The sequence below is a fragment of the Elephas maximus genome, chromosome 6 (assembly GCF_024166365.1).
Source record: "Elephas maximus indicus isolate mEleMax1 chromosome 6, mEleMax1 primary haplotype, whole genome shotgun sequence".
NCBI classification, from domain to species: domain Eukaryota; kingdom Metazoa; phylum Chordata; class Mammalia; order Proboscidea; family Elephantidae; genus Elephas; species Elephas maximus.
This window is the reverse complement of record NC_064824.1, coordinates 10738735-10752667: the sequence shown is the minus strand read 5'-3', so window position 1 is coordinate 10752667 and position 13933 is coordinate 10738735. Positions and strand designations below refer to the sequence as shown.

At 44.5% G+C, this 13933-nt stretch overlaps 1 protein-coding gene across 1 annotated transcript in view; it reads right to left on the bottom strand.

Annotated features, from left to right (window-relative positions):
* The window catches only part of CNTNAP5 (contactin associated protein family member 5), a 1201383-nt gene that overhangs the window by 559483 nt on the left and 627967 nt on the right, over window positions 1-13933 (bottom strand). The window contains exons 9-10 of the mRNA XM_049889068.1: window positions 10924-11073; window positions 7984-8155 (exon numbers count right to left, since the gene is read on the bottom strand). Coding sequence (XP_049745025.1) covers window positions 7984-8155; window positions 10924-11073 — 322 coding nt within the window. The remainder of the gene's footprint in view (window positions 1-7983; window positions 8156-10923; window positions 11074-13933) is intronic.

Genomic DNA, 13933 nt, shown 5'->3' with positions numbered 1-13933 from the left:
AGATTTCTGTTTCCTCCTTCTCAAAACCAGAGCTGGATGATCTTCGAGGACTTTCCCAAAAGTCATTACTTTATAGAAAAGGGACCGCAGGGAGTGGGTAACTGACCACAAAAATTTTCTGGCCACCAGGAGGTCAGATAAAATCATTAGCTATCAATCTTTGTAAATGTTGTAGTCAATATTTTTCGGCCAGTGAAGTCACCTCCACTATAATGGCACTGCCACCCCCACCCTCAGTGATGCCTAAGATGAAGTTACTACTTCCAATGGGACCAGCAAGTGAAAGCTCCCTCCAAATGTCAAAAAAAAAGTTATGTTTGTTAGCAGCTGCAACTATCCTAACACTACCCTCTCTCCAACCAAAGTACGCCTTCTCCCAGGCACACCTGAGGATCTGAGCAAGGTCATTTACATTCATGAAGGTTTTATTTGCAATGGGAAGTAGGACTGAGCTGAGTAACAAAGGCCACGGAAGCCTGGAGGGGATGGGATTTGGTTCACCCTCCAGAGTGTCTCCTGGCCTAATCTCAACACTATTTTGGAGAGAGGGGAAGCCCTGGTGGTGTAGTGGATAAGAGCTACAGCTGCTAACCAAAAGGTTCGCAGTTCAAATTCACCAAGCACTCCTTGGAAACACTATGGGGCAGTTCTACTCTGTCCTGTAGGGTTACTGAGCTGAGTCAAAATCAACTCAACAGGAACAGGTTTGGTTTTTGTTTTTTTTGTTTTTGTTAAGCGGGAAGTACTGGAACTTTTCAGAGACCTTGAGTGTCTGGCCAGAGGACAGCTGTTGGAGACCCAGGTGGGGCAGGAGCCACCCCGCTCCCCCATGCTTACACCACCTACGTATAGAGCCTACATGGTAATCCCACAGCCTCCATGATTGGAAGCTTTAGGGCCAGGGTTGTTCAACTGTGTCCTAGGACAGGCCAACATCATCAGTGTCACTGGAAATTTGTTAGAAACATAAATTCTCGGTCCCTACTCCAATGAAATCAGAAACTCTACCAGTGGGGCCCAGCAATCACTGTATTAACAAACCTTCCCCCATCTCAGTGGTTCTTACTTGAACATGTTCAAATCTGCCTGGGCACAAAATCTAAGGAGTCCCCGGTGGTGCAGTGGTTAAGAGCTATGGCTGCTAACCAAAAGGTCGGCAGTTCAAGCCTACCAGTCACTCCTTAGAAATCCTGTGGGGCACTTCTACTCTGTCCTATAGGGTGGCTATGAGTTGGAATCACTTTGAAGGCAATGGATATAATCTCATATTTGTGCAAATGCAGTGTTGGTGGCTTTCTTGAACAAGTGAGAATCAAAGACCAAGAGAAGTCACAAAGAGACCAATTTGGGGTCACATGTGGGATTTTCTATTGGAATACCCCCAGAAACCACTGGCTGTCACTTGTATATGAGGGCAAGTGTGTGGTGGGACATCAAAAGGAGACCTGAGCTTCTCCTTTTCCCTGGGAAAGTTGGCAAACCCACGGCAATGTAATTTACAGGGTTAAACTGTCCCCCCTCCTGGAATGTAACCAACAGGGTTAACTGCCCCCCCTCCTCACATCACACCCAGGATCTGTGAGTACCTGATAAGGCATTCTGTACAGCGCCCAAGGTCACCTTACTGCTCAAAGCCGCTTCACTACCTAACCCCCTCCATTCAAACATGTGCAATAAGCCACAAAACTGTCCCTAGACGAACTTCATGTGTCATACCCCCCCAAAAAACGTACCCTAGCCTCCACATTGTACCCCCACTGAATGCCCACACATGTTAATTAGTTCCTGGACCTGCCCACCTATTCTCAGAAGCTTCATGAATTATGTATAAATCCCCTATCTAGAACCCTGTAACTACCCTAGAATCCTCAAACTCAGGGAACTTGATTTAAGCTTTACTCTCTGAGCTCCTTGCTTGAGTCTTGCAATAAAGTCTTTCTCTTTCTCAAAAGCCTGGTCTCTCTCCATTGACTCAAGAGGCCTAGCTGGGCTGGCCCCACTCTCATCAGGTTACAGCTATGGGAATAAGCATGGCAGACAGTAAATACTGTAGCTAGACATGCAACTGCGCAGTTGGTATGCCCTGTCATTTAACTCTCAAAACAAAGGTAGGTTTTATGATCCCGGTTTTGCAAAAGAGGAAATAAGCACAAAAAAGGTCAAATAATTTGCTTCATGTCTCAAGGTAATAAGTGGTGGAACTGGGATTCAAACTCTGACTCCAGAGCTCCTTTGTACTACTGAGAGATCTGAATGTCTGGCTCTTCTGCCAGGGGACTCCCAGAACCTGCCTCATACTGCACACTGCTTTGAATATCCCCTTTTTAAATGGAAACTCATTAGGCACTGTCTTAGTCATCTAGTGCTGCTGTAACAGAAATATTGCAAGTGGATGGCTTTAACAAACAGAAACTTATTCTCTCGCAGTCTAGAAGGCTAAAAGTCCGAAATCAGGGCCCCAGCTCCCAGGGAATGCTTTCTCTCTCTGTTGGCTCTAGGGGAAGGTTCCTGTCATCAATTTTTCCTGGTCTAGGAGTGTCTCAGCACAGTGACCCTGGGTCCAAAGGAAGTGCTTTGCTTCTGGCACTTCTTTCTTAGTGGCATGAGGTCTCCCTACTCTCTGCTCGATTCTCCCTTTTATATCTCAAAAGAAATTGACTCAAGATACAACCTAATCCCGTAGATTGAGTCCTGTCTTATTAACCTAACTGCCTTTAATCCTGCCTCATTAACATCTTAGAAGTTAGGATTTATAACACAGAGGGTAATCATGTCAGCTCACAAAATGCTGGACATCTACACAGTAGTGGGAATCATGACCTAGCCAAGTCGATACACATTTTGGGGGACACAATTCAATCCATAACAGACATCTAAGGTTATCAAAGAATAGGGTATATATTTTTGAAATACTTCATATCTAGTTGGGCAGAAGATGTAGTTACATATTTAAAGCTATAGACACACAACGAATGCCGTTTTGGGCCAAGCGACTGCTTGGAAGACGGTAGAGAGAAGAAATCACTGGTAGTGTTCAGCTCTCGGCTGCAACTCTAGCTCACATCCTTGAGTCTCAGTTTCTTCCCTTATATAATATGGGGATATTAATAACCGGTACTCCCTTGGCTTTTACTATAGCTATAACTACCTCACATCCCGTTGAGGTATTTACATAGGCCATGTCGCTCATTCACCCTCTTCACCATTGCCTGTCCATGAGCTTGGACCACAGGAGGTATGATAAATAGTTGTTACTGACACTGACTTTGCTCCAGGATAGTTTAGAATTTTGTCTTGCCTACTCTAAGTTCACAAGAGTAAAAATGATCGATGTAGCTTGTGAATAACAGAGCTTGGGGTGCAGAGACCATAAAGTCTGAGGTAGGGCCTGTGGAGGGGCTATCGTGGCTGTACATATTATCCCAAATGTTAGAAGGAGTACTGGAAGGGGCATAGGTCTGTTGGAAATGCTTCACTCTGACCCCACCTGCGATTCCCAAAAGGGTATATTGTTTCCTCTCACCATCTAATGCTTGGGCTGCGCTGGGCAGTTCTGGAGGTCAAGCCCTCTAAAACCAAGCACTCTCCCTGCTGTCAAAAGCTCTGGGGCGAGCCACATATTCCACCTCTATTCTTCCCAGGGTTTTCCTTTTTATTCTTCCCAGAGGCCAGGATATTTGGTAATTTGATTGTCATTGAGCTTCAAATTAACCAGTTAAGTTTCCTTAGATGTAATATTCAGCTTTCATCCTTCATGGGGAGAAGGGACACTCCCAGGTTTTGCTAAAGGTGATCTCTGGCTCAAAGGTGATTTGAGAACAACACTAGCATCCATCAGATCACCAGAGTTTCTCAGCACCTTCTCAAAGTATCCCCACTAGAGGAAACTTAAGATTTTGAGACAATTATGTCTGCTCTATGAATGCCACTTTGGTATTCCCATATCTGATTTTCCCAGATTGACTAGGCGCTAAGACCATTTAAATGTGTAAGACTTCCAATAGGAGCTAGCAAGGAAGGGAAGCTGGGAGGGCTGGGACCCATTTCACAGCTGGGTATGCCAACTATGAGGGAGAAGAGGGTGATCTGGTGGCGGGGGCAGCCACTTAGAGGCCAGGAAGAGGCCTAGGTCTCCATGGAGTGAAGTTGGGAGTGATAACAGACTCTGGCCAGATAGGAGGCTGTCATTAGAATAGTTTTCAGGCACTATCACAAGAAGACGTTGGTGGTTCTGTGGTAGAATTCTCACATTCCATGGGCTTGATTTCTGGCCAGTGTACCTCATCTGTCAGTAGAGGTGTGTGTGTTGCTATGATGCTGATCAGGTTTCAGTGTGGAGCTTCTAGATTAAGACAGATCAGAAAGAAAGACCTGGAGGTTTACTCCCCAAAATCAGCCAATGAATCACAATGGTCTGATTCCAAACCAATGAGGGTGATGACGCAGGACCAAGCAGTGCTTCTTCCGCTGTGCATGGGGTCACCATTAGGCAGGGGTTAACAACAACAATGTCACAAGGAAAATCACAGTCAAGTTGTTCTCCTCACCAAAGAAGTAAGCTCCTTAGAGACAGAGATTTTGTACTTGGCATAAAAGCAAGTCCTAATTGATTAGAACATTAAAAATAAAGACTAAAACTGAGAAACTACTTGCCCTTCTAACCTCCGCCACTCTCTCTAAAATATTAAACATAGGCTTAAAAAATAAATCATCAAGCAAAGTCTTTTGCCACAGTTTTTCCTTCTGGTGGGGACACTATCTGGTAAATCAAGAAAAATGTACCATTCACCCACTAAACACAATCCCTTATTATACAATTAACCAAAACACAATTGTATGTAATACAATTATATAGAGTACAATTACACAAAAGTAATGATGCAGTGTGGATGGCAACGACTTTCATGTAATCAAAAATAATGAAAGCTTCCTTGATTAGAAATTAAAGTATCATAAGAGACCCCTATTGACAAGTGTTCCTTCTATCGATCCACACACTTTGCCAAAGGCTGTGCCAGCCGGCGAAGCTGTACACCTTCCCCTCACCATTAACAAAGATGAAAGGGGTGGTGACAATTCTTGCATCTTTTATTCTAAGGTCTCTAAATTAGCACATTTTAATGAAGCACCCATTTTATCACACACTTTACTGGGTGGTCGGATAGAAAAAAAAAAATGAAGTAGAAGAACTGGAAAGTCTGTGTGATTTATTGATGCTCGATGTGTAGTGATATTAACAGAGAAACATGCAAGTCAAGTTCCACCAAGTTAGGCCCGTCCTTCTGACCATTAGCGGTGAATGTGTTCTGCGCAGCTGATTTCTGTGCTGCTCCGCAGAATCACCTGCTAGTTCTCATTATTGCTGCCCTGGCCTGGGGTAGGCACCCCTCTAGCTCTGGACATCTCCCTTCCAAGTCATCTTTCTCATTTCTTCCGGAGTACTGTATTAGGCAGATTCGACCACCTTCCTCCCTGACATTTTGCCCACAGCATGAAGCCCAATTCCACTGGCACGTGTGGTTCCTCCTTTTTTTTTTTTTTTTTGTTATTTATTTATTTATTTATTTATATTGTACTTTAGATGAAAGTTGACAGAAAAAAAATAGTTTCTCAATAAAAGTACACATACTGTTCTATGACATTGGTTAACAGCCCCACGACATGTCAACACTCTCCCTTCTCAGCCTTGGGTTGTTTCCTATTACCAGCTTTCCTGTTCCCTCCTGCCTTCTAGTCCCTGCCCCAGGGCTGGTGTGCCCCTTTAGTCTTATTTTGTTTTATGGGCCTCTTCAATATTTGGCTGAAGGGTGAACCTCAGGAGTGGCCTCATTACTGAGCTGAAAGGGTGTCTGGGGGCCATAATCTCAGGGTTTCTCCAGTCTCTGTCAGGCCAGCAAGCCTGGTCTTTCTTTTTGAATTAGAATTTTGTTCTACATTTTTCTCCAGCTCTGTCTGGGACCCTCTATTGTGATCCCTGTCAGAGCAGTCAGTGGTGGTAGCCAGGCACCATCTAGTTGTATTGGACTCAGTCTGGTAGAGATCATGGTAGATGTGGTGCATTAGTCCTTTGGATTAATCTTTGCCTTATGTCTTTAGTTTTCTTCATTCTTCCTTGCTCCGGAAGGGGTGAGATGAGTGGAATATCCTAGATGGCTGCTCACAGGCTTTTAAGACTCCAGACGCTACTCACCAAAGTAGAATGTAGAACATTTTCTTTACAAACTCTGTTATGCCAATTGAGCTAGATATTCCCCAAGACCATTGTCCCCACAGCCCTTAGCCTAGCAATTTGGTCCCTCAGGGAGTTTGAATGTGTCTATGGAGCTTCCATGACCACACATGGCTCTTCTGATTGGTCCTAAATCACATCTCTAGCCACATTCATGTCATGGGATCCACCCATACCTACCTACCAACCCACTGCCATCGAGTTGATTCCGACTCATAGCGACCCTATAGCACAGTGTAGAACTGCCCCATAGAGTTTCCAAGGAATGCCTGGCAGATTCGAACTGTGGACCTCTTGGTTAGCTGCCATAGCACTTAACCACTATGCCACCAGGTTTTCCAAACCTATTATCCCTATTGAGTATACTTTATTGACTCTAAGATACCATCCATTGTAAGACATGCCATTATTTTATGTATCACTAAAGAAAAAAAAAGTTGCCAATTAAACTATTACAAACCAATTATAAAATGCATTTTAATATTAGAGATTTTAAAATTAAAAAAAAGTATCTTGCATTGATAGAATACTTGCAAGCTATACCCTTCCCCGCTTCTATGCTTTTTGACGTACTGCCAGCTCTCCCTACACCAACACTCCACCACCCCACTTCTACCAAGCCTGCCTCTGCCTCCTCCTTTAAGATTCAGCTCAACATCACCCCCTGAAAACCTTGACCTCATTCTCCTGAGGTCAGACTAAGCTGTTGCTGCCAGGTGTCCCATAAATGAGGGTACACTTCTTGGGCATTTATCTCACTTTATTGCAATGACTAACTTAGTCCCTGATGAAACTTGAGCAGACTCCATATCACCAATACCAAGGCAAGCACTTGACATATTATTCACCCATATTTGGGAAGATAAAGGATGTAGCAGCTAGAGGAAAAATGTAGAGAAAATAGGAAATCTTGACAATTCAGCACTGAGTTTCTTTGGTCTTCTGCAAAGGGTGGAATCCTGGTGGTGTAGTGGTTAAGAGTTCGGCTGCTAACCAAAAGGCCAGAAGTTCGAATCCCCCAGCCACTCCTTGGAAACCCCATGGGGCAGTTCTACTCTGTTCTATGTTCTTACTATGAGTCAGAATCAACTTGATGGTAACGGGCTCTGCAAGGGGTGGGGGGCAGTCTTTGAATCTAGAAACTTCCAACATAAGAGAAGCCAGATTCCAGGAGAAATACTGGGTTTTTTAGATCCCTGGTTTCAGAGTAAAGTTATTGGTTTTCTCCAGGCAGGTTCTTGTCTCCTCTGAGCCAAAAGAAGCAATGGATGGGTGGTAGTGGCAGCAAAGCTCGGCCATGCCTGGGGAGCAACCATGACTATTGGCCACTGTTAGGACGCCTACAGAAGGATTCTCCCAGGGCCTGCTGCTCTTCCTCCTGAGCCGAAGGGAAGCCCACCACAGGGAGGATGAAACAGTTAGGAAAGAAGGAATTCCTTCTCTTTTCTGCTTTACTCCTAACTTCAAAGTAATCAAATGTTGTTTATGCATAAAATTTTAATCCTTTCACAAATTCATATTTTGATTTAATTTGCATATCCCATTTACTGCAAGTCAACATGAAGAGAGACTCCACTAATTTAAACCATTTTTCTCTGGGTCTGAAATCCTTTTAGAAATATCTTCCATTAGGCAACTCAATTATGTCTAATGTGGCTAATGTTGGTGGATTAGAATTTTGCTTAAAGAAACTCATATTTAGAACAGTGAGAATAGGAGGAGGTGAGAGAACAGAGGAGAAGAACAATAATTACCTGTCTTTGATGCTACACAGATCAATGTGTAAATCACTAAAATTCCCCAGGGAACCTTGCTGAACTGAAATGAGGTCCTTGGGCTGGTTATCAATAAAGATGAGCCTCATGCAGCCTTGGAAAGCCTTAGTGGGGTTTAAACATTGGGAATCGGTGAGATTGTCTGGGCACCCTGTGGGACAGAGAAAAAAGATGAAGAAGAATGCTGAAATGATAAGTCATTGCTTTGGCAATCTATTGATGGAAGACCTTGAGGTCTAATTATTTGGGTACTTTTTCATTCACAGCAATACAGGCAATTTTGTTGTAAATTCCAGGATTTACAGAGAAGAGACAGAACTGGTACAAAACGGGGCACACTTAATCACTTTGTGCAGGAAAAAAAAAAGTGTGTTAAAGGAAATACCAATACTGTAACATTCGTCGCTTTCTTTTTTCCTATCGGTAAGCTATTTGTCTATTTTTTGAATAGCATATGTCACTTATCCTAAGGTAGCAACATATTTTAACTACTTGGGAATTTTGGTTCTGTCTTGAAACACACATCTAAATGCACAATTGAAATCTGAATTACACTTTCAAAGGAAATTATGCTTTGCGTAAGGAAGGCAGCAGCATAATTGTCTGGTTAATTGTCAGCGTTAACAGGCTTAGTTCCTGAGAAAGGTACACACAGGAACGCATCCAGAATCTGGAAATGAGGTTCAATGCAAATCCAGACTCTAAGGGAACTCAAGGCTCAAGTGCACGTAGTTAGAGGGCTGTAAGAGCACACATGAAAGGTTAAAACCTACCTTGTAAAGAGTGTTCTTTTAAGAAAGGACATTACACTGACTTAGCATAGCCTGCAACCCAGGTGTATCTACTTCTCATTAAGACAGGTATACAGCACTGGAGCTACACCAGCGCTTATGCTCTTTACAAACTCCATCCTGATGGTTTTAATAGGTTCAGAGCATATGGGAGTGCAAGCTTGAAAACATGGCAGTAACCCATAAATAATAGGGAATTATTCCAGCCATCTCTAATAGATAGTCGCTGCTGGGCAGAAGCACAGCAGCTGGCTAACAGCTCACAGGCACACTATAAAATGGAGAGACGCTACAGCTTCTAATTGAAGCTGTAGAGAGAATTGATGTAAGTTGACTATTATTACTGAAGCTCATTTTTCACCTTCTTAAGGTTACAGTGTGTGGGGCGTTTGTTTAAACACTGTTCCAAAGGCAGATGAATCTTCACCCCCGAAGCCCAGTGCCCCTTAAGAGCGACCTCTAAGGACACTTCTTCAACTAGGGGAGGGGGACACTTTTGCCTCAGAGACATTTCAGATGCTTATCTTTACCACAGTTATTCACAATCATTCATTTCCCCAGAAATAAATTCAAGGTTGCTTTTCTCTCTCCATTGGTGGAATATTGCATGTGACGCAAAACTACACAGCTAATGAGCTTTACCTTTGGGGCCCTGAAAGCCTTCTTTCTTAGCCTTTATGCTGCTTTTGCTGTCATCCTTTGTTTTCACTAGTGTCCATGGAAAGCACAGACCTGGGTGTGAATCCTAGCTCCACTCCTCACTGGCTCTACGGCCTTGCAGGGGTTATTGTGTTACCTCACAAAGTGGTGCATGGATTAGATAATGTAAGACATGAAATATTTAGAGAGGATGGAAGCGTGTCCCCTTCTTAAATAAACTGTTATCACTGCACACGTGGGGATTTCAGGTGAAGGACAGAGGCCCTTCCTGATTCCCTGCAATCGAGGCAGAAAGACATCCTCCGCTCTGTTTCCCTCTCAGGAGATGCCCAATGAGTGTACTGAACCTGGGCAAAGTCCTTTCCGACTGTGAAGCTTTAACCGTGTGCCATTGGTATGAGAGACAAGATTTGTAAATTCCGTATAAGAGACTGCACAGCATAATTCTGACAGTGCCATTGTTGAGCTTCCTAATGCAGAAAGACTTGGCAACTGTAGACCAGCTCCCAGCCCCGGCCTGTGACTGCAAGAGCAGAAGCCAGTTTGTCCCCACCGTGAAGGAGGCCCTGTGCTGGACATCTCAAACCCTTGCTCTCGCTTTCCCCTGCCAGCAATCCATTTCCCCGTGTTCCTGACAAGGGAGTTCAGGGATGGACAAGAAGTGTCTTCCTCAAGGTCAGCAGCGATTGAGATTAAATACTCTTTAGAGATTATTTCTATAATACAAACAACCACCTAAGAAATTAGGTATTAAATTTTTAATGAAAAAAGAAAAATAGCTTGGAAGGCCTAAATAACAATATATATGCATCTATCAGAAAGTAGATGCCAAATCATGCTTTTTATCTGCATCGCTTTGCCCTTGTGTGTTTTGTCCTAGGAACAGTCCCCAGGATTCAGCTCACATCAGAGCCGGCGGGGTCTCTAATGGCTGCTCCATGTGGAGCTACAAGTTCTTCTAGGTCCTCTCCATTTCTAGCTGCCTCACTCCCGGAGCATGGCCTCCAGGGATGCGGGGAAGGAAAAGGCACGGGACTGAAGAAGCCAAGTGTCTCGGAAGCCTCCTGAAGGCTGAATGTGCTGGTTATGACCTCCCACCAGGGTTTTTCCTCTCAGGGGTACTGCTGATGGCTCGTATACTTTCTCCACGTTTTCAGCCGAGTTTCTCTTTGGAATGTGATCGCAGAGCTTGGCAGAGCTACAAAATCTCCTTTGGACGTGTTATGTAACACCAACTCTCAGAGCTAAAGTTCTTTTCTTCCTCAGCACTGACCTAGATAATTTATATTTACACAGCAGCGAGAGAGTTTGCTTCTCACTATTCTGGGCTTGGGAGTGGGTGCCTCTGTGTGTGCGTGTTGGGAGAATGGTGTAATTGACAAAGCGAAGATCATTATAGCGAAATAAATGTCCACCAGACTCTGCCCCGCACCCCTTTCTTTCCGACCTCAAAGGCTGGGGAATTTACCTCCAAAGTAGTAGCTGTTTCCAGAATAAATCTGCACGGGGGCGGTGTCCTGAGCTGGGGAGGCTGCATTGTTATCAAGGGTGAGAGTGATGCGGCTCCTTCTGGCGTTGATGCTAACTGAATGCCACAAGCCATCATTCAACTTGCTGCCTGTAAAAGAAACAGGAAGGGTGCGCGTCGGGATGATGGATTCCGGGAGGTTTGGAGAGCTTGACACTCGGTTTCCTGCTGTGGTACACAGGCAGGCTCAGCCTGTACCCACTGCCCGCTCTCTGTAAGCCAAACCCTGTCTCTCTTCCTTTATATCTTTACTGCTCACCTCTACTCTCCTTTTCTCTTTTAAAAGTGGCTGAACCACTTCTGTTACATCTGGATTAAAAACAAAAGGGCAGAACACAAAATTCTGGATAAGCTACAAAAAAAAATTATATAATATGATAATTGATCCATTGATGTATACATAAATGCAAGGAAAAAGGCTGAAAAATGAACCTCAAAATGACACCAGTGTTTTTTTCTCTGGGTATTGGGCTTACAGGCAATTTTAAATTTCACATGTGAGTCTATAAATTGCTGATACAGCTTTTATCGCTAAAAATAACCTCTTTTTTGAAGGCAAAAGTAGGTGGGGGAAGCTAGATGACAATGGCCTGCCAGGCAGAAGCAGCCCCTTGTAGTAGGGAGGTAGCAGACGAGTTCCATTCCAGCCTTTTTTATACCCGATTATGTGACATTCAAAACCCTGGTGGTGTAGTGGTTAAGAACTACAGCTGCTAACCAAAAGGTTGGCAGTTCGAATCCACCAGGAGCTCCTTGGAAACCCTGTGGGGCAGTTCTACTCTGTCCTATAGAGTTGCTATGAGTCAGAATCAACTCGATGGCAATGGGTTTGTTTTTTCTTTTATGTGATATTGGCTAAGTTGCCTACCTTCACTGAGCTTCGGTTTTCTCCTCTGTAAATATAACAATGCCTACTTTGTATCATTGTTACATGGAACAGCTACAATCAGGTATGAAACGTTCCTAGGGCAGCTCGGAGCACTACGGGTGCTTAGTAAAACGCAATGCTTCTTCTGTTTTTTACCTAAGGTGTTTTTGTTACACGCTGTGCTCCTGGTGTCTCTTATTGAGGAAACTGTATTGGGAGGGGAAACCCTGGTGGCATAGTGGTTAAGTGCTACAGCTGCTGACCAAAGGGTCGGCAGTGCAAATCCACCAGATGCTCCTTGGAAACTCTATGGGGCAGTTCTACTCTGTCGTATAGGGTCGCTATGAGTCGGAATCGACTCGACGGCACTGGGTTTGATTTTGTTTTTTGTATTGGGAGGTAGTCATCAGGCTTTCAACTATTTCCTCCTCAAACTTTCTGATCTATTAAGGCTCTGTTAGTGCACAGTGCTTGCTGAAGGACATGCATTTGTGTCAGCAAATCAGTTCACCAAGATTTGGCAGTGACCAGATCACCTAGACACACATTTCTTCGTTCAACAGATATTTATGGTGCCCTTTTATGGGCTGAGTTGCTTGGCTTCTTACTATATCTGTGTCCTTCCCTGGAAAATGGCGTCAAAGATTCTACTTAAATGTCATTGAGAAAATAGCACACATAAATACCATAGCTAATGTAGAATGAAGCATTTGTCTGCTAACCAAAATTTTGGCAATTCTAATCCACCAGGTCCTCTGTGGAAACTGGTTCTACTCTGTCCTATAGGGTTGTTATGAGTTGGAATCAACTCTACATCAATGGGTTTGGTTTTTGGGTAATGTGGAACAGTTCGTGCCACATCACAAGCAGACAAAAATGTAAGCTAAAACAGACAGATCAACAACATAGTGATCCTTGGCACTTTGGAGTATACTAACATCGCATGGTCTCTATCCTGGGTAGTTCATAGTTAAATGCAAGAGGCATCAGAAGGAAGATGAAAATATAATCTTTTGAGCTCAGATTAATGAAGTAGGCAGAGAAGGAAACAATGACAGCAGAACCTGCAATACTGGGTGCAAAACATCAAAATGGAAGCAGAGAGGAAAGGAGGCCTAAGCCCATGTGAAAAGCCAGATACAGTTTCCCAGAGGAAGCATGAGAATTTAAGGGAAGTTTTGAAACCACTCAGGGAGCAAGCATTCCAGGAGAGAGGACCACCTGTAGAAAGAAAAAGTGGGATGAGAGGAGAAGCAGGGGAGGATGGTATGAAGTCAGGTGGCAAGAGGATCGACTCACCCAGGGAGATCGCAGGGGAGGCTGAGAAAGGGGTTTTAACCCAAGCTTTGCAAGTGATTCTGGGTGCTTTCAAAATTCTCAGACCAGTTGCATGGAGTCTCTGGGGGTAGGGCCCTTTGCATGTGTACTTCTTAATGAGCAGCCATGGAAGAAAATCCCACTGTAGACCACACAATTCCATGAGGGGTCTTTAGCATGGAAATGCCCCTAGCCACGGGAGGTGATACTCCAAGACTCCTCTGGCGGAAGGTGAGGGGAGCTGGCTATCAGGAAAACTGTAGGGCCTATTGCCCGCACAGGCCCAGACCACCAAAATGAGGAGGTTTTCAGGCAAAGCAGCAGCAGCACACATAGAGAGCAAGGGAGGAATTGAGAGCTATTTTGGGAAGTAATATAGGACAGACCTGGTGGAGCCTCCTGGAGCAGTCCCTAAGAAACCAAGCAGGAAGAAAGCACTGAAATACAAGAGCAAGGTGTGCTGGTCTCTAAGAGCAGGGACTGAAGAGCTCCTGCCTCTGAGCCGCCAGAGAGCCTACCTGCTGCCCTGAGAGAAGAGCAGCCCCAGGCTGCAGCCCAGTGCATCTGCACCAGCAACCAAGCCCCATCTGCCGAGACTCACCCAGGTTTAAAGGCCCCTGAGTCTTCGGCCAGACCCTTCCCTGCCTGTCCCCAGCAGCCCTAAACATCTGCTTGGATTAGAGCAGGGAGAACCCAAGGGTTTTCAGCATGGTGGCCTAGAGTCCTCCCTAAGGCCGTTGTCCCCTGACAAGGCCAGGGCTCTGG